The 21,238-nt window shown below is 41.2% G+C and overlaps 1 protein-coding gene and 1 long non-coding RNA gene across 4 annotated transcripts in view; both read left to right on the forward strand.

Moving 5' to 3' along the window:
• The window catches only part of LOC143132442 (cytochrome P450 2F2-like), a 21,559-nt gene extending 11,492 nt beyond the window's left edge, over positions 1 to 10,067 (forward strand). The window contains exons 4-9 of one of the 2 annotated variants that reach the window (XM_076291979.1): positions 280 to 440; positions 2,781 to 2,976; positions 3,238 to 3,369; positions 3,488 to 3,675; positions 9,469 to 9,610; positions 9,752 to 10,067. In XM_076291979.1, coding sequence (XP_076148094.1) covers positions 280 to 440; positions 2,781 to 2,976; positions 3,238 to 3,369; positions 3,488 to 3,675; positions 9,469 to 9,610; positions 9,752 to 9,945 — 1,013 coding nt within the window. In that variant the 3' untranslated portion in view covers positions 9,946 to 10,067. Of the gene's footprint in view, positions 1 to 279; positions 441 to 2,780; positions 2,977 to 3,230; positions 3,370 to 3,487; positions 3,676 to 9,468; positions 9,611 to 9,751 lie in introns of both variants that reach the window. The other variant, XM_076291980.1, reaches the window with a different exon arrangement.
• A 6,698-nt stretch (positions 10,068 to 16,765) lies between these two features.
• LOC143133132 (uncharacterized) lies at positions 16,766 to 18,459 on the forward strand. Of its 2 annotated transcripts, none has more exons than XR_012988468.1 (3): positions 16,766 to 16,821; positions 17,769 to 18,104; positions 18,271 to 18,459. It is a non-coding gene; the product is annotated as an uncharacterized LOC143133132 (long non-coding RNA). The 2 variants fall into 2 exon arrangements; XR_012988467.1 differs by having other exon boundaries at positions 18,279 to 18,459.
• Positions 18,460 to 21,238: the final 2,779 nt, after the last annotated feature.

Below are 21,238 nucleotides of genomic sequence, written 5' to 3' on the forward strand. Positions count from 1 at the left end.
GTCTTGTGTTCTGTTAATTTCAGACGGTCTGGTGGGCAAACTAATTGCCATGAACTGTGATTGGGTTTCCGCCCTTTAAAAGGGGGCCTCCTACGTCACAGGAGTGCGTTCTTCGATTTTGGGTTGGCCGCTACAATTCGTGTACTTTCCGTTCATTCGCTACTACGCCACGCTACACCGCTGCGCAAGCCACGCGATCTGGTTTGGCCGTCACTGTCGCTCAAATCGCACAAATAAGTTTGCATGTAACAGCACTAATGCCCCTCCAATCTCTTCCAGGCGGCTCGATGGACCCTCAGCATCTTTTCCACCATGCGGCATCCAACATCATCTGCTCCATCATCTTCGGCTCTCGCTTCGACTACGATGACCACTACTTCCAGACCCTCATCACAATGATGGAGGAGATCAACAAGCTGGCCATCGGGCCCTGGGCCATGGTATGGCTGTGGGTGTTCACTGTTCATGTGTGTGTGTGTGCGCACTGCAAGTTGTGTGTGTGTGTGTGTGTGTGTGTGTGTGTGTGTGTATATGTGTATGTCAGCTGGCAACTGAGCCATGATGTCTGTGTGTTTATATACATGTATGACAAATGTATAGCCTACTTGCCGTTTTTGATGTTTCAAGTGTTTGTGTGGATTAAAACTGTGTGTGACTGTAATTGGGTCACTGTTCCCGACCTGTTGCACGCCAGTGTGACGTCAAAATTACGTTGATCCCTCTGTCGCGTGACGAATTTCAGCCATGTGCAGGCAGGAAAAATGTTTTCAATGTCGTGTGTGGTCACGTCTGGTTACGAATCAAATGGAGCATAGCGTTAGTTCAGGCAGGCCACGGAGTCTTGCCCAGTTTCCCTGAATGGCTCAGCTTACTGCCCAGCTGATCATCTCTGCTCTGTCACTGACGGAGATCATTCAGAGCACCTTATTTAAGCTGCCTTAGTCTACCCTCTGCCTGCCGCTTCTCTACAAGCCTTTTGCATGCCACCTCCACCCCATCTCCTCATCATTACATTACATTTAGCAGACACTTCTTGACCAAAGTGATCATACTTCTGATGGGGGTTATCTTTGCTGCTCTCCCTGCCTTAGGCTTTCCATATTTGCACATGGAAGGGCAGGGGGCTCCCAGAACAGAGCATTCTGCCAAATGTAATATTATGCAAATAGTAAATCTATTTCTTTAAAAAAATTATTGTTCATTCATAAATAAATACAGGACAACACCAGGCATTTCATATAGCCTAGCCCACATCGTAAAGAGAAACTTAAGCTTTTTGCTCGCAGATTTCTCTGCTCCCTCTATAGACCCTTTCAACAATAAAAACAAAAACAATGCTTGAACGTTCTATTTGGTTCCCAATCTACTTCCTCTGCATATGGATAACATATGGAATGTTAAAACGGAAGCCTTGTGGGGCCAACTATGATGCTGATAATGGAACTCTCTTTTAAGGGTCTATAGACACATTCCATATATAATACAGAGGAAGTAGATTGGGAACCAAATAGAACGTTCAAGCATTGTTTTTGTTTTTATTGTTGAAAGGGTCTATAGACCCTCCAACAACGGTTTACTCGATTTCTCCTTCTTTTCGGCTCTGCCATGACTAATGTCTAAGAATCTCCATTCTTAGACATTAGAATGTCTCCATCACTACCTTGTTCTAGCCGGTGCCTGCCATGTATGTGTGTAGTAAAGAAATTCATTACATCACAAGGCTGCGAGCTATGGCTGCAAAACTTTCTGTCTCTGAGGCCGTTGGCAAAGTTGCAAAGGTGTTTTTTTCGCTCACGGACGCTAGGGGGAAGCGAGACGGCCACTATTCAACCCGAAAAAAGTCATACTGTATAACCATTCCAATGACTTCGAAGCTGTTCAGTTAAGGTAAATTAAGCTAAAAAACCTGCATAGGTCCCCTTTAAACTGAGTCATTTAAATAAAATGTATTTAAAACTGTAGTCATGAAGTTTGAATAGTCAGTTTGAGAAGAGAGGGAAGTTAATTTAAGGCTACCAGCGAGAACTAGGACCCAGGGACATGTCAATAATCCAGCAGAAGGGAATTAAGAGATTTATTCTCAACCAAAGTACAGCTCTACTGCTAAGAACTGAAAAAAAATCTCTTTCCACTTTAGGAAATGACACAAACTCATCTCTCAGCGCCAGATAGCTGCACACACCTTGGAAACTATGCGAGAGATGATAATGTCCACTAGTTTGTGAATAGCAACCGAAGTCTGAAGTACCATCACAGAGGCTAGTTTAGTCGCTACTGGCATTGACGCCAATGCTACTGACAGCTCTGGTACATAGATATTAAAAATCTAGATACCGCATACCGAGTTCTATAAGGTGGCATACGTAAACACGGCCGTCATATTGCTGGGGGCAACACCTTTACTGTCTATGGGCAACACTTGCCCAATCAGAGACACCTGTCTGATTTCACATGTTTCTCCATTGGCCTCCAGTGATTGTTGCTTCCACCAATATGGCAGCGCTATTTACATACGTTCTGGAGCCCAATGCAGTATTTAGCTTTCTAATATCTTTCTAATATGTCAAGTAGGTAGCAATAGCCTTTTCACAACAACACCTCTGTTCAGGAGAATACAACTAGTGTCGTGACCACCACGCGCATGTATAAATAGTTACAGCACTCCTGTGACATCACAACCAAAGTGCGCAGGGACCAATGTGTCGAGTGTATAACACCTTTACGTGTGTGTGTGTGTGTGTGTGTGTGTGTGTGTGTTTTAATGTGTATGTGTGTGCTAGCTGTATGACGTGGCGCCAGTGTTGCGGGCGCTCCCTCTGCCCTTCAGGAAGGTGTTCCGGTACTATCAGCGGCTCAGGGAGCACATGCAGAAGGTCATCACACAACACCAGCACCAGAGTGCGGCACACACACACGAACCCAGAGACATGATAGACTGCTACCTGCAGGAGATGCAGAAGGTGCGTATGTGTGTGTGTGTGTGTGTTTTTGTATATGTGACATCACCCCAGTGCTGTACCTTTGTGTGTGTGTGTGTGTGTGTGTGTGTGTGTGTGTGAGTGTGAGAGAGAGATACAGACAAAGATGTGATGTTTGTTGAGGTATTGAGGTAATTACCTAAATGTATGTATATATTGGGTGAAAATGTATTAGTGTTTTAGCTTGTCTGTTTCCTTATGGCTTATGGTGTGTTTTTGTGTACATTATGTGTGTGTGTGTACATTTATCAGAGGGCAGGCGATGGGTCCTCATTTGATGACTCCCACATGGAGAGTTTGCTGATTGACTTGTTCGTTGCTGGAACAGACACAACCTCCAACACACTTCGCACGGCATGTCTCTACCTGATGACACACACACATGTACAAGGTAAGACACACACACACACATACTCAAGTGTTCCACTCATACCACAGAGATTGTATTTGTGTGCCTCTTTAAAGGTGTGTGTGTGTGTGTGTGTGTGTGTGTGTGTGTTGATGTATAGAGCAATGTCATCAGGAGATTGACGCCATGCTGGGCTGTCGTGAGTGTGTGTCATTTGATGACAGACACACCATGCCGTATGTGCAGGCGGTCATTCACGAGTCGCAGCGTGTGGGCAACGTAGTCCCCCTCAGTGTGTTCCACACCGCCACAACACACACACAGCTCCATGGATATACCATCCCTAAGGTAGCGGTCACTAACAGCAATAGTAACAGCATCACTTAGGTTGGCAGGGGATGCTTTTCTCTTTCAGCACACGATGGTCATTCCTAGCCTGTCTCTCTCTCTCTCTCTCTCTCTCTCTCTCTCTCTCTCTCTTTCTCAGAGCACAATGGTCATCCCTAACCTGTCTCTCTCTCAGAGCATGATGATCATCCCTATCCTGTCTCTCTTTCAATTCAATTCAATTCATTGTGCTTTATTGGCATGACTGTTCAGGTTACAATATTGCCAAAGCATTAAGAACAAAAAAACAAAAGCAAAAACATGGAATAATCAAAATAGGGGACATTAATTATAATTATACTACTAATAAAAAAAACAATGATAAGATGATAATGTAAATAATAGAGGGAAGAAAAAGTAGGTTAATAGAATAGTGAAATTGGTGGGGGGGGGGAGATAAACAACAGTAGGGGTGGAATCACTGGCTTACGGTTGCATTTCGTCTTTCGGGACAGGCTAGTACATATTTTCCAGCTGCCAGTGCAATTTCGCCCAGGATATATTTTAGCTTACCCTCGTTATTTTCATCTAAGATTTCAGGGCGTATGGTACTTGCTTTTGTAAGGAAGGTTTCTCTGAGGTCTGTGTAAAATTTGCATTCTGTATAGCTCTGTTTCTATTTTACTTTCCTGGCAGTGGTGGCACAACCTGGCCTCTCTTGGTAACCAGGTCTGTTTCCTTCTACCTGTTTCGATGTTCAGATTGTGCTCGCTGAGTCTGTACATAGTCAATGTTCTGGATCATTTTTTGTCTTTGAGCGTTTTTTGATATGGGGCCAATTCATATTTGTGCTTAATTGCCAGATAACATTCAAGTTTATGTTGGGTTTTTGTGATTTCTGTCCAATATGATATATATTTTTCTTTTTCTATGATAGAATTTGGATGGATTTTATTCGCTAATTGAATTGAATCTTTTTTAGTTTTGGGCATTGTCAAATTAATTGGAGTGTGCTTTAAGATGAATTGATTTAGGGGACTTTTCTCTATATTTAAAATTCTTTTTTTAATTTTGATAATTAATGGGAACTGGCCCAGTTCAGCCCTGCAGCCATTATGTGGGGTATTTCTGTGAGCTCTAAGAATGTTTTTGCAGAAATCCATGTGCAGGGCTTCAATTGGGTGTTTTCCCCAATCCGCAAAATCATATCTTGAAAGTGGTCCCCAAATTTCGTACCCATAGAGGGCAATAGGTTCAATGAATTGCATGAAAATTTTTAACCATATTCTTATGGGAATATTGGTTTGAAATGATTTTTTGATAGCATATAGAGATCGTTGTGCTTTTTCTTTTAGGTTTTTTACTGCCAAATCAAATTTTCCTGTTGAGTTGATGGAGATCCCTAAATAAGTATATTCTTGAGTTTGTTCGATTAGTTCTTTGCCAATTGAAAATTTCATAATTTTGTTATTTCTGTTTTTTCTTTGGAAAACAACTTTTGTCTTTTTTAAGTTCCCCTTTAGTGACCAATTTTCTGCGAATTTTTCCAGAATATTCAGGCTATTTTGCAGGCTTACTTCATCTGGGGCTATGAGAACTAAGTCATCTGCATAGAGAAGACATTTAACCTCTGTGTCTACTAATTTTATGCCAGGATCAGTGGATTGTTGGATTTTAGTGGCAAACTCATTTATATATAAATTAAATAACATTGGACTCATTGCACATCCTTGACGGACACCACGGTATTGGGGAAAATCTGTTTGCATATTTCCAATCTTAACTGCACATTTTTTTGAGGAATACATTGATTTTATTACATCATATGTTTGCCCGCCAACCCCATATTCTAACTAGATGTACCGCAGAGCGGTACAAAATATGACCGCCGCCCAGTCCAGCACATTTTTTCCAGAAAAAGAAATCACGCTGAAAGGCCTATATGATTCTAACTGTCTCACTAAATTGCATTATCCACACTCAATCCTCACTGGTATCTGCTAGACAACAAGTACCAAAACATGATTAGTTCATAGATTTCACATTTAAAATTAATTTTATACAACCCCACCTCCATCTTGCCTGTTCATTATTCTGAGAAATTCTTGATTGTTTGTGTTATGTTTATGTTATGTGTGTGGGTGTGTGTGTGTGTGAGTGTGTGTGTGTGTGTGTGGGTGTGTGTGTGTGTGTGTGCGTGCTTGTGTGTGTGCCTGCGTATGTGCCTTTCGGGGGGTCCAGTTCAGCGGGGGGGCTACAGATCAAAACGAAAAATGACGGTTCCATGCTATCCATGTGGGGGTACATGCCCACCAAGTTTTGTGTACCCCGGTCTTTCAGTGTCCCGGGAATCCTTGTTGGTGTACGTCACTAAATGTACACATAAATTATTTTATTGTAAGGCCCCCCATGAACGAAAGTACACAAAACTTGGCGTGCATTCGGAGGGTGTCATAATGATCCTACACTTTTAATTTCGTGCAGTTTTGACCTTGTCAGCCAGAGATATTGTGATGAAAACACCTAATTTTTTGCTTTTTCATTTTTAACTAGGTGGCGCTATACATGAAATAAGTGGTAATGGGATGGGTTGACATGCCCCCTTAAGACCAACATACATAAAAAAGGTGGACCTCCTAGGCCCTACGGTTCTCGAGATATTCACAGAAAACTGTCTCCGGCCACCTACAGGCCAGTTGGTGTATAGTAACATAAATTAATTTATTGTGTGGCCCCCCATGAACGGAATTCCACAAAATTTGGCGTGCATACAGAGGGTGTCATAATGATCCTACACTTCCAATTTCGTGCAGTTTTGACTATGTTAGGTCACAGATACCTTCAATTACAACACCTCATTTTTACTTTTTTGTGTTTAACTAGGTGGCGCTATACATGAAATGAGTGGTTATGGAATGGGTTGACATGGCCCCTTGAGATCAACATACAAAAAAAAAATGGTCCCCCTAAACCCTACGGTTTTCGAGATATTCACAGAAAACTGTGTCTGCCCTACCCTCCTTTCGGGGGTCCAGTCCAGCGGGGGGGCCACAGATCAAAACGAAAAACGATGGTTCCATGCTATCCATGTCGGGTTACATGCCCACCAAGTTTCGTGTACCCCGGTCTTTCAGTGTCCCGGGACTCATTGACGGAAATTTGGGCATGCGAAAAATAAAAATAAAAAAAATAAAATCTGACTAAACCTATATGACCGCCGCTTCGCTGCGCGGCGGTCATAATAATTTGTAGAGTAGACCTTTGTGCCATACAGAATCAAAGGCTTTCTCGAAATCAACAAAGCAAGAGAATAATTTGGATTTGTCTTGTTTAACGTGTTTATCAATTATAGTGTGTAGTGTAAACATGTGATCTGAGGTCCTATGATTTGGAAGGAAACCGATTTGTGCTTTGTTTAGTATGTTGTGTTGATTGATAAAATCTGTCAGTCTATAATTTACTATGGAACAAAATAATTTGCCCATGTTGCTGCAGATGCATATACCCCTGTAGTTACTCGAATCTAACCTATCGCCACTCTTAAATATAGGTGAAATGAGACCCTTGCTCCATAATTCAGGAAAATTCCCTACATTAAGAATTCAATTAAAGAGTTTAAGAATGGCTCTTTGGAAGGTGGGGTCTGTGCTAATGATCATTTCATTCAATATGTTGTCAAACCCACAGGCTTTTTTGAGATGTAGAGTTCTTATTTTTTCCTCCAATTCTTTTTCAGTAATTGGCATATCTAAGGGATTCTGATAAGGTTTTATAATTTGTTCCAATTTGTCCAATTTTTGAAGTATTTGTTTTTGATGATTATTTAATGGGTTGTTTTCATATAGGGATTTGAAATGATCTTTCCATATATCTCCCTTTTGGATCGCTAACTCCTCTGAGTTTCTGCTTTGTAATGTTTTCCAGTGTTCCCAGAAATTATTGGAGTCAATTGATTCCTCTAGTTCATCAATTTGTTTTGACAGGAAACTAGATTTGTTAGTCTTAAGTTCATGTTTGTACTTTCTCAACGACTCATGTTGTAAACGAATGACCTCATTGTTGGGCTGTCTGTGTTTTTGGTTTGATAATTCCCTTAATTCTTTCCGCAATGTCTTACATTCTGTATCATACCAAGTTGGTTTCTTGTTTATAGTTTTTGTTTTACCTCTGTGAGATAACAACCCAGATGATTTGGCTATATGGTCAAATATTTTATTTAAATCATTAACCGCACTGTTTACTCCTTCTTTGTTCATTGAAGAGGGGTTGTTCAGAAACATATGTATCATTGCCTTTGTGTCATCTTGTCTGATTGTTTTAAGATATTGATCTTTGCTATTTTCATGCCATCTGTAGGTCTTACTCATCCTATGCATTATAGATGATTGAGAAAAGTTGGGCTTTCCATTAGTTGTGTTTAGATAGAGAGTTATCTGTGAATGGTCAGAAAAAGGTGCCAAAGGATTTACTGTGAAAGCCCTTAAATGATTTTCATGAAGGTCTGTTATAAAGTAATCGACTGTACTGCATCCAAGGACTGAACTGTAAGTGTATTGTCCTAGTGAGTCTCTTCTTAGCCTCCCATTGACAATGTACATACCCTGGCACTGACAAAGCTCTAACAAAGCTCTACCATGTGTATTTATTGTTTTGTCATAGTTGTTTCTGGTTAGATAAGTAGAAAATTGTATATTTTGTCCAATTATGAATTTGTCGTCTAATGTATTAACTGTATATAGGCCTTCGCCGGTTCTGGCATTTAGATCACCACATATCATTACATGTCCAATCGATTGATAGTAGCCAATCTCATTTACTAGTTCTGTATATGTGTTTTCGTCATAATACGGTGAATCTGATGGAGGAATATAAATAGTACATAGAAACAAGTCTTTTGGGGTGGCTATGATATTTTTTCCAATTTTTAGCCATACATTATATTTCCCCTTTCTAATTAACTCACAGTTAATTTCGGCTCCGCTCCATATTAAAAGACCTCCTGAATCCCTGCCCTGTTTAGCTATTTTAATTTTATTGATGGAACTATTATTTCTCTGTAACCTGGTTATTTCTCTCTCTTTGTCATTGTCAGGGCACAATAGTCATCCCTAACCTGTCTCTCTCTCTCTCTCTCTCTCTCTCCCTGAGCATGATGGTCATCCCTAACCTGTCTCTCTCTCCATCTCTGTCTTTCTCTCTCTCTGTCATTCTCAGGGCACGATGCTCATCCCTAACCTGTTTCTCTCTCTCTCTCTCCCTGAGCATAATGGTCATCCCTAACCTGTTTCTCTCTCTCTCTCTCCCTGAGCATAATGGTCATCCCTAACCTGTCTCTCTCTCTCTCTCTCCCTGAGCATAATGGTCATCCCTAACCTGTCTCTCTCTCTCTCTCTCCCTGAGCATAATGGTCATCCCTAACCTCTCTCTCTCTCTCTCCCTGAGCATGATGGTCATCCCTAACCTGTCTCTCTCTCTCTCTCTCTCCCTGAGCATAATGGTCATCCCTAACCTGTCTCTCTCATTGTCTGTCATTCTCAGGGCACAATGGTCATCCCTAACTTCTCTCTCTGCCATTCTCAGGGCACAATGGTCATCCCTAACCTGTCTCTCTCTCTCTCTCTCTCTCTCCCTGAGCATAATGGTCATCCCTAACCTGTCTCTCTCTCTCTCTCTCTCCCTGAGCATAATGGTCATCCCTAACCTCTCTCTCTCTCTCTCTCTCTCTCTCAGAACACTATGGTCATCCCTAACTTCTCTCTCTGCCATTCTCAGGGCACAATGGTCATCCCTAACTTCTCTCTGTGTCATTCTCAGGGCACAATGGTCATCCCTAACCTGTCCTCTGTGCTGAGTGAAGAGGGCCAGTGGAAATTCCCTCATGAGTTTAACCCTCACAACTTCCTGAATGAGCACGGAGAGTTTGTCAAACCTGACGCCTTCCTTCCCTTCTCAGCAGGTACGCTATGTGTGTGTGTGTGTGTGTGTCTGTATGTGCACAGAGGGAACAGCAGGACTATTTACAACAGTACTGTATTGCTTAAACATACACTGTGCGTTTGTGTGTGTGTGTGTGTCGGTATATGTGTGTGGGTGTCAGGCTCCCGAGTGTGTCTCGGGGAGAGTCTAGCCCGGATGGAACTCTTCCTCATCCTGGTGACTGTGCTACGTCGGTTCCAGCTGGTGTGGCCAGACGATGGGGGTGTGCCCGACTACGAGCTCATCTTTGGGGCCACTCAGTCCCCCAAACCCTATCGGATGGGCGTCCGCTTACGACCACAGGTTGGGAACTAGAAACATCCATCCAGATCTACTCCTGCCTGCTGGGATCTAGAACATTCATCCAGATCTACTCCTGCCTGCTGGGATCTAGAACATTCATCCAGATCTACTCCTGCCTGCTTCTTGTCCCCTGTCTTTTGGACAGCTAGCGCATCTGAAATGATCTCAATACAAGAGGCTACGTGTATAGGGACTACATATCTGTAGGATTCCAGTTGAACACATCATTACTTTCAAGATGGTATTCCTCCATTGACTTGCATTGTATTGAACACAGCACCACATGTGGCATTACAAGAGAGCTGGTCCAGCAATTCTTTTTGCATCACATGACATCATTGTAACTTTCAAGTGCCATGTTTGTGCTTATGGTGTGTCCATTGTCACCGCCCACAGCATTCATTCACTATGGTTACCACTGTGCTTCATGACTAGAGCAAAGGGAAAGTCACACAAGCAGATCGTGCAGTACACTTTATTTTATGTGCTGTTGGCTGTAATAGCATTACTTACTTGTTGTGATCAAATAAATATTTTCGCTCTCCTGGTGATTTGTCCATCCTTTACCCATGTGGCTACCATGTACATGGTGACCTTTTGTCTACAAAAAGGCCAAAAAGGAGGCTTTTCTCCTCTAAATGAAGGCTATATGGTTGTTTCTCAAAGTTGAAGATCCTCGATGATAAGTGCTTGGTAGAACTGAGCCCTGCTGAGTCAATTCCTAAGATGAGATAAGGCTTCTTCTTAGCATTCAGAAAACACACAATTTATCAGACTATTGAGTGTGCAGGAAGCATGAGATCCTCATAGCGCCTTCATGCCACATTGGATATTCGGAAATTCCAACCTCCAACAGCAAAAATTACTTGAACGCAAAGTCTGGTCGGACTTTATGCTTGGAGCTCATGCGGAACTCTTGTGCCCTGAGGTACTCGACTTGACATCACTATCATATTCTCCAACCACGGCGGTTTCCCTTGTAACAACACAAGAGGTGAATCTCACTCTCATTACTAATAGGCAAGGTAATTTATTTTTTGGCAAGGTAATTTATTAATTTATTAATTGTTTTCCGAGCTGATATCATGAACACACTTTTTTCGGAGGTCGGGATTTTTAAAGTCAGGTCCTCCGAGTTTATGGTTGGCGTGAAGGCAGTATCAGTCCAGGCGAGTGAGAAACATGTTAAAATGATGGAATGGACTAAAACACATTAAATAGATAGATAGATAGATAGATACTTTATTGATCCTCAAGGGGAAATTCAAGAAATTCGTCTGGTGCTAAGAAAATTTATAACATGCAGAGTGCTGTGAGTTTGAGTACAGCTTTTGGTGGGGATTTGTTCTGACGTAGTGCCAACCTATCAAAACATCACTTAATTGTTTTACCCCCTCGATACTTTCCTAAATATCTTACCCGTGGACAGAGGGGTTACCAAAAAAATGGGCGCAACAGTTATAGCCTACAGCACAATAATTTAGTGCAGACCCTTATAAACGCGTCAGTTGTTAAACCAGGTGAATATAATATGTAGGGTTTCCCAGTGCCATTTATAGTGGTGTATACCGATACAACTCAAATCCAATACAATAATTATTTACAGAATCATATGTAGCCTACAGAGCATCTATCATATGTAGCCTACAGAGCATTTATCTATCTATGCATCCGTTTTTGGAGCATAGGAACCATAGCCAATAAAAAATACTGGTGTGGTGGGAGCCCTCCACCACACCAGTGTGGAGATCATAGATGTTACGCGATCCCACCAACACACTCACTGAAAAGATGGATTCATGTCAGTTTGTATTTCATACATTTTGAAATTCATATTAAGTTGATATAATTTGTTAATATTTTATATACAACCTCAAAACAGAAAAAGTTGGGATGTTTTGTAAAATGCAAATGAAAAAACAGAATGTGATAATATACAAGTATAAACCCATGCAGTGCCATCTGCGGTCCAAAAGACCACGGACATTCAATTTGTTTTTCAACTCTTTCCCTTGTTTCCAAATGAAATCTGAATGTTTTAATGATAGTATGTCCTGTAGATGATGAACTCCCCAAATACTTCACAATTTCATGTTAAGAAGCATTACAATTACATTGTTTCATTTGTGCACACAGGTTTACACAGAGTGATGAATACCCCTACATCTTTACTTCTAAGAGACCCTGCCTCTCTGGGATGCTCTTTTTCATACCCAATCGTGTATCCAGTTACCCTAATTACTTGTCAAACATTCCTCCTTTTGTTTTCTTTATCATTACACAACTTGTCCAGCATTTTGTTACCCCTGTCCCAACTTTCCACCGTTTTGTTACCCCTGTCCCAACATGTTGCTGGTATCAAATTCAGAATTAACATATATTTTCCATGAAATAGTCAACTTTGCAACTAAATATGAGTTTAAGAGATTTGTAGATTATTACATTCAGTTTTTATTCACATTTTACACAATGTCCCAACTTTTTCTGTTTGAGGGTTGTAGTAGGCTTATTTCATGATCTGCACAATTACTAACTAAAATATGTAGTAATTTGAATATTTCATATTTTTTTATTTTGATTTACATTTTACATGATTTGAGTGCCTGTCACTTTAGAATGTAAGAGTAATTACAGTAGACTTCAGTCTCATGGTTTTAGTGGAAACATTTAGTTTTTAGGGTTTGTATATCGGTTTGTATCCCACTGTTATGCCTCCCTCTAATGGCTGTTTTGAGTGCTGCATCCACAAACTCCAGTTAAGACGTGTACAGCTTTTTAAACACAGCATTTTACATGTGGCATTCCATTCCATTCCTAAACGCATAATCACGGCTCGTACAGACCAATCAGATGTATTTGCTCTCTGTGTTTTTATTTAAGTTGTATATCATCCAATTGTAAATGTTTAATGCCGGCGAAATCGTGAGCTCTCTGAACATTCCATCAGGAGGAGCTCAGGGCAGTCGTTGTGTGTGTGTGTGTGTGTGTGTGTGTGTGTGTGGGGGGGGGGCGGGGGGGCGGGGGGGTATTCCAGAAAGGAGATTTACCAAACACTGAGATAACACTTAACGTCTAGGTTGTCTGAACCTGTGACAACTAAACCCGAGCTGTTGGTTCCAAAACACTGGTTACCAGTTAGTTCAATCAACAGCGTGTTAGTTAAAGGAGAAGTTCGGTGTGTGTGGTATTGACCTAAAGTGTGTTGAAACATGACACCGAGTGTGAACTTTTGTCTCATCATAGCCCATCTAGGTGAGCTGAGGTTTACCAAACACTGAGATAAAACTTAACAAGTTTTAACAAGGCACCCCTGTCAAAGTCATACCTGTTGAGTACTTTGAAAGTTGACATCAAGAGTTGAAGACTTCACAAATGTAGCCTAATGCCAAACATCCGCATGTTCCAAGCAAGTAGGCCTACAGCACTTCGCAGGCACTTCGCTTATCTTACCATGTGGCTCACCATATCTATTGGCTTGAACGCTAAAAAATATGGGTCGCGACTTTATGCACATGAAATTGTGGGTCCCAAAGCCAGACCAGTTGAGAACCACTGACATGGCCACCCACCATCATTTCCGTAACCAAAGAATGTAGAACGACAAATTTAACAGGTCGGCAACGTCATCTGATTACTTTTAGATTACTTCAATAAATATGTCCCTTAAGTAAAGTTCTCATTCTATTTTTCTCTTTATTATTTCATTACATCTAAGAAATCTCTTTGCTCTGAGTAAAGCATTCCTGTGTTAACTGATCTTTTCCTCCAAAAATCTTAATGTAGCACCTTGTTTTAGTGTTACCATTTACTTTGAGGTCACCAGGTCCCATTGTCTGAAAAACACCCAAAACTAATACATTTCTATAGCTATTCTCCACTTTGGGGGTGGTGTTTTGGTGGTTGAAATTTTCACCCCATCCCAAAATTGATCACTTAGTCATCATGGATGTGATGACTCCAAACATGCACAACTCAGCTTAATCTTTATAAGGGCATACCTGGACAATGAATTTAGCTTTCGCTGGATTTTTTTGACCCAGGGGTAAAATGTTGACGTTAAACCCATGCAAAATTAGCAATGTTATACACCATGTCAGTTGTGTCCGTATTCTACGGTTGATGGAGTCATTGGAACCAGGTTCAACCACAGTGTGATGGCGGCACAGGCTGGAGCGGATGTGGGATGCTGGGGCATCAGGGCCGGGTCCGGCCCGGCATTGGAGTTCATGTTGTTTGAGGTGAGTCGATAAAACTCTGTTCCAAAGCAAATCTCTGATTTGTTACAATATTAAAATGTATTCCCCTAAGTACATCATCTGACTGTTTAAACATAGCTCCACTATTTGTTGTAGCTATTGAGGTGAATAAGGATCAATCTGCTCAGGTTTGTTCCATACCTCAATAAACAGTCCATATTGTTATGTAATCCCAGATTGGCGGGCAATGAAGTACAGAGTGAGTCCTGACTGAGTCAGATGACAGGTGTTGATGAGTCAGATGACAGGTGTTGATTTTTTTTTTCTTTCTTTTTTTACTTACCACAAATCTCCTCTCAAACGTCATCTATTCATGTATGGGAAAGCGGTCTTACAGGTCTGAATGTGACATCTAGGGTAAAAATCCAAAGGGAAATTAAAGAAATAAAATAATTTAAAGTGTTTCATCCTGTTACTGCTGCTTAAAAAAACTATGAAACTATTTTCCCTATCTTTACAGCCTCCACACAGTTTTTCTATACTTAATTTAGCTTATCATTGTCAGCCCTGGTCCAAGAGTAATATGTAATATGTAAGAGGGAAATGTTCATCGGTGAAAGAAAATGGTGATCTCCCTTCAACATAATGGAAGATCCACTTTATTTCAAGCAGCCCCTTATCCTAATTTACACACATGTATCATAAACCACATTATCACATACTAGTACTTCCCCAGCTACAGGGATGTAAGCAGAATCCTCCTGGGGATGCAAAACTGCACAAGTCTTTCTTTCTCTCTCTATTTCAAATAACTCTCAGAGCTCTCCAATTTCAAGTTTAAATACCAAATATGGGTAACACATTAATATAGTCTCATCTTCATCAGATAATAAAATGTCCATGTCTGGTGGTGTTCTACTGGTGCTGCTATTCAGTAACGCATTTCACTGACTAGAGTGGATGTTTTTCACAGATGAAATCTACACATTTAAGGCAGCTGCCCTCTGCCAGTGAACCATTTGCCTTAGAAATCCTACCCATGAAAGCTTCCAAATGCTGCATTTGAGACCATCCAGAACTCATTACTATAACGCCACTTAGAGTCCGTGTGGTGTCTACCGTCCCAGACAGACCCAGCCCCCTCCACAGTCATGATGAGTTCTCTACTGTCTCCCTGGGCCCAGTTTTTAAGATAACATAGTCCTGCTCACGCAGTCCCTGCTGGAATGCTTTATCTCCATTTGTTCCTGTCCTGATTTGATGCTTTAAGGGTCTGGAGAATCAGGCACACCCTGTTTATCAACATTTCACCACAAAGTTATAACCTACTAACAATAAAAAGCCATGTTTGGCATACCGTTTCCCCGGCTGACAGTACATCTGTGTTTCATATAATTATGATGATGCCCTGGTGATTACACCATCAAGCCCTCACCTCTATCGTTAGCTTATAAGGTCTCTGACATGCTCTCAAAGGTAGCATTCACATAGAGACACTTTTTCACCTCCACGCCTGATTTCAATTGGTTCTCGGTTCCATAAGTCTTCACCATTACGACGTGCCTCTATTTATTTGAACAATGCGCAGGCAGGACATTTTTTTGTTTTTTTTTGTTTTTTTTGGTGATGATACTGCATGTTGCTGAAATATATGGTTTATATCCCTAGGTGGATGCTATCACCTTCTGAATTGGGGTAGGAACAAAACACTTCTTGGGATGAAACTTTGTCTAAGCAAACTGGTTGGTTGAATGATGTAACTGCTTCAATAGGTGAAAGAGCACCCATAATGATTTTGATGGCTGAAGTTATTTTGTTCCATTTTTATTTTCTGGGCTGGATTTTCTATGATTTTTACTTGCCAAATCTATTTCAATCTCGATTGGATCTCCAGAATGTCCTACACTAGCTTTAAACTCTGCCTTTTCCTTCCTCAGTTGAAACGCCCCAAAGACAACAGTGCTTATAAAACAACTGAGAGAGAGAGAGAGAGAGAGAGAGAAAGAGAGAAAGGAAGGCAGTCTGGGATTGTACAGACATAATGGGGACAGATAAGGACAAACTCTGAGTGTCTGTGTCACGCCCCTGTTTCAAGATGGGTGTGTATGGAAGCCTCATCACCAGCTCATTTCTGCTCTTCTTAATTATCGAAGCAGGTAAGTGAAGTGAAAGGACCTGTGTTTCAGTAAGCCTAGTCAGAAAATCAACAGAACAGAAGGGTGAGTGGAGAAAGATTGCAGACCTCTACTAATGAGTAAATATGAAAGTGAAAGTGAGTTTGTTAGCAAAAGTGAAACTAAAATTGAAACTTGTGGATTGACCTGTTTATGAACCTGTGCAAATATGTTGGCTCTCGGACAGAAAAGTTCCACTAGGAATGTTCTGATGAATTGCTTGCATATTTTACAGGGGCAGAAACCTGCAATGGGCCGCTCCACTATTCATTGATCCTCCTCATCTGATAGTTCAATATGGAGATCCAGCAGAGGCAGTCTGCAGTGCCCTCGACCCAACAGTCAGCCTCCTGGGATGGGAAACCCCTATGGGTTCGAAGGGATGAGGGATGGCAAGGGGTACCTGGTCTAGAATGTATCAAGTCTGACTGACTGGAGCCTTGGCAGTGGAATAAAGTGTTTCACAAATTCTGATGCAGGAGAACAGTGTGTGAGCGACCTTAACATCACAATATACAGTGAGTTAAAGTTATGGTGCCTGCCTTTTAATTCAAATTAGTATTTAATGTGTAGTATTTAACTATTTCTGCTGCCTTGTCTGGGGCATCTACATGGTATACAAACATTCCATAAAATCACTTCAAGTAACTTCCATTCAGTTTTAAGTCAAAAGGATGCCTTAGGACAGTGGTTCTCAAACTTTTTCTGTCATTCCTCATTTTGGAGGTGGGCAATTTTCCCCATCATCCCGAGAAAATGGTAACGCTAAAATATTATTTTCGCATTTTGGTTCCACGTTACATTTCCCGCCTTGGTCCGCAGGATCTGATGATGTTTTAATTCATATGTTGGTCTGTTTATGACTACAGTATGTTTGAAAAAAAAATCCCTTTGGTTCTTCGCGTCCCACCTATTCCCTGTCTCTATTCCCCACTAGTGGGTCGTGCCACACACTTTGAGAACCACTGCCTTAGGAGCAGTATTACTGGGACACAAGTTTATTGTCACAAACATGATAAAGACATCACATCAATAGTAGGCCTATAACTTCACAGAGTAAGCAGTATTTAGATAAGAAGGAGAATTGTGGCGATTTTTCATAGATAGATAGATAGATAGATAGATACTTTATTGATCCCCAAGGGGAAATTCAAGAATCTCTAAATTCAAAACATCTCTGCTTCTAAAGGTCATCGAGTACTGTCGGTATGAAAAAACCGAAAACAAATGGGTTCTACCTAGCTTGGGCAGTCAAAAGCGAGAGCTGACAGCAAGCTAGAGTGCTACACTCTGGGGGCATGAACATGAACATGCCCCCAGATTGTAGCACTGTGGCTGCCCCCGACAGTGACCTAGAGAAACAGAGATCTATGTGAAAAATCGCCAGAATTCTCCTTTTAGGGGTTGTAAGATAGCTGCAATATATGGTGTGTGTGCGTGTGTGTCTGTGTGTGTTTCTCACCAGAGCCTCCTGTCAGAGTGTCCATTCATGTTGTAAATGATGTTGGTGAGTTTGTTGAGGGGCAGCTTGTCCAGCTGCAGTGTGTGATAGAGGATGTGGCTCCATATGACCATCTCAGCGTGACATGGTTTAAAGGTCAGCAGCAGCTCTCACATGCCCCCATCAGAAACACCACAGTCCATGGAGATAGAAGTGAAAATGTGACAGTGACAGAAACACTAGAGCTCACTAGCAGAAAGGACCATAGAGCCCAGTACAGATGTGAGGCTGAGCTCCAGCTCGAAGGACTTCAGACTCATCCGGTGAAGAGCTCAGCGCCCCTTTGGATTTATGTGCTTTGTAAGTCTATCTTTCTCAGTGATGTTTTCATCAACATAAAAGGATGTAGTCAAAAGGCAAAGTCCAGTGTATGCCTACTTTTAATTATTTGCAAATGCCAATCTTAAAGACTCTTTTATCCTTATATACTTTATGCTTGTTTGTTGATGTTGAAATATATCTACAGTACTGCAGTTGCTCCTGTGATCAACTGTCCATCAAAGGTCCAGCTGCTAGAGAATGAGAGACTGCCCAACTGCATATTTCAGGGCAACCCCTCATCTGGTTCAAAGGTCACCAGCAGGTGGATCCCCAGTCAGCTCTTAGCAGGGAGGATGGAGGCCTTTATACCGTGACTGCAACAAGCATTATGGGATATGTTTATCAAACTGTGGATGTTGACATTTGGTGTAAGCATGACAGTATCTATTCACATACATTCTGTCAAATTAGAATTGTTCCACAAAGTCTGAGAGGATAGAATGACTATGCCCCAAAATACACAATGCACCATCTTTGGGTTGCCCCTCCAGGGATCCACACATTCACCACATGTGCACATTCAGCACATTGAGTCATTACTAAGCTATAGTACATGTCTTTAACGGTTATTTTGCCAAACTCTGATCAATAGATGTGTAGCAAGTTAAAAATCACAAGATGGATTTGCCTACCCAGATGATACTGTACCAGTAGATGAATTTTCAGGTCTTGGCTCATATAGAGATTGTGTAAAATAAGGACTAACAATTTCCTTATTCTTTCTTTTTTCAGTTATTGCTGGTATTTAGACATTTTCATCAAACTAGAAAACAAATAAGCAGACCTTGTGACTTGTATGTTCTTGAAATATCTCTCTATATCTTGCACCCTTTTTCATAGGCTGATAATTCTAGACTTCCCCCATATTACAACAAAACTGTTAATGCATCAGGATAAAACCGTCACTTGTATGTCATCATTTTTTTTACCTTTCTTCTGCAGTTGCTCCTGTGATCAATAGTCCTTCAAAGGTCCAGCTCCTAGAGAATGAGAGACTGCCCAAATGCTCATCTGGGGGCAACCCCTCTCCAGAGGTCACCTGGTTCAAAGGTCATCAACAGGTGGGTCCCGAATCAGATCTTAGCAGGGAGGATGAAGGCCTTTATACCGTGACTGCAACAAGCATTATGGGAGATGCCAATCAAACTGTGGATGTTGACATTTTGTATAAGAGAGCTCTGCATTCATACTTTGAGACAAATTACAATTATTTCACAGTTTGACAGTATTGAGTTAACAGATTCAAACTTCTGAGGTGGAAAAAGCTTTGGTAAATGTGCACTGGATGAATTTAGTCACCCTGAGAATTCATTAAGTCACTAAACAGTGCGCTCATTTGACTAAATTGTGCTTTCATTTAGATTTTTGTAAAACTGTTTTTTTAAACAGTTATATTTACTCAAGCTCTTGTACTCAAGGTGTAATTAAGGCAATTATTTGCCATGTTTGTATTTTTTGAAGAGCTCACAGATCTACTGATCTTTCTCGGTAACATCGTTATCACTATCAACATTGTCTAAATAGAGCTCTAGTCTGTAGATCCAGATCTGCTTAAACTGGTTCAGATATTTTTTTTCCTTGTTTTTTAATTTATTTTTCAACTCAGATCGTCCAAAGATCACCTGTCCACAGAAAGTTGAGGTGAGAGAGCATGGACCTCTGAATGGCTGCAAAGTAGAAGGCAATCCTACGCCAAAGGTCACCTGGTATAGGAATAACTGCACAATTTATCCGACAACTTTATTGGGCAAAATGGACAGAGAAAAGTACACTGATGGCAAGGCCTTATCCTTCAGTATCTCATACTGTGGAGGTGGTTATAATTAGCAAAGGTAAGTGACTGTGTGTGTGTGTGTGTGTTGGACAGTGTACCAGTGCTACTTATTCTGTGTAAATGTGTGAACCTGTGCAAATTTTCTGTATTGAAACACATTGAAACTCTCTCTCTCTCTCTGAAATGTGTCCTCTGTACACTAGTCGTAATAGAACCCACAAAAGAGCAATACCTTAAAGGGACACCAGGCAAGCCTGATGCTTTTTCTCTACGAAACTCCCCCTCGCTCGGTCTGAAGCTCTTTTCCTTTTCTTTGCGTCTTCCGTCAAAGGTTTTCGCTGCTTCTTAGCCGGCTCTGCCATTATACACACGTTTGCAACAATCTCTAACGTTTCGTTAGCCTGCCTCTGTGCTGTAAACTGATCCTGCTTCGGTCGGCGGGTAGGATACACCGAACTTGGAAGTGGGATATACAGGCAGTAGGGGCGGGCGAGAGAGCCTTCATTCGCCCCGTAATGAGTCATTTAACCATATACCGACTTACGAAGATGATTAATTAACACGAAAACGTTGCCTGGTGTCCCTTTAATATTCCTTCTGTCTCATTCCCATCAGGTAATAATAACATTTCCATATCTGGGGGTTGGGTACTGGTCCTGCTCTTCAGTCACATTTTCCACTGACCATGAATGGATGTTTGAGATCCAGATGGCATCTACACCTTTCTCACATCTGAAATGGAAGGCAGCTGCCTTCTGTTGCCAAGTCAGTAACCTTGGAAATCTTACCTTTCAATACTGCTGAATGCCACACTTGGCATGCAGAACTGTGATTTTGTGGGGCACCTGTACCACGACACTTTGCAGTACATTTCAACCATCTTAAGACATTTTACAAGTAACTTTCCCAACATTGATTATAGTAATTAATTTACTTTCTTTGTCGTTTGATTTGAGATCAATGTGCTATGATGGAATGTTTGCCACCCCCCTGCTATAATGTTATTTCCTGCGGAATAGTGCAAAACTAGATGTACCTCATAGCGGTACAAAATATGACCGCCGCTCAGTCCTGTACATCCGTTCCGCGAAAATAAATCACACTTCAATTTGTCTCCATATTTTACTCCATCCCCCACTCTTGAAACGTTTGTGTATGCTTGTTTGGCATGCCTGAGTGTGTGTGTGCCGCTGCACAGAAAGTAGCCTACTGGGGCTGAAAAGGTGAATAGATTGTAGAATAGCCAAAGAAGATGTAGCATTGTTATAAAACCTTTAAAATCTCTAAACAATCACAAGAAGGGCAGTTCATCACAGTTCATCCATTGCAACTGGATTGA

This window comes from Alosa pseudoharengus, unplaced genomic scaffold (assembly GCF_046254945.1).
Source record: "Alosa pseudoharengus isolate Yale_2024_CS ecotype anadromous, Long Island Sound unplaced genomic scaffold, YU_APseudo_1.1 YU_APseudo_1.1_scf_19, whole genome shotgun sequence".
In the NCBI taxonomy this organism is placed as follows: domain Eukaryota; kingdom Metazoa; phylum Chordata; class Actinopteri; order Clupeiformes; family Clupeidae; genus Alosa; species Alosa pseudoharengus.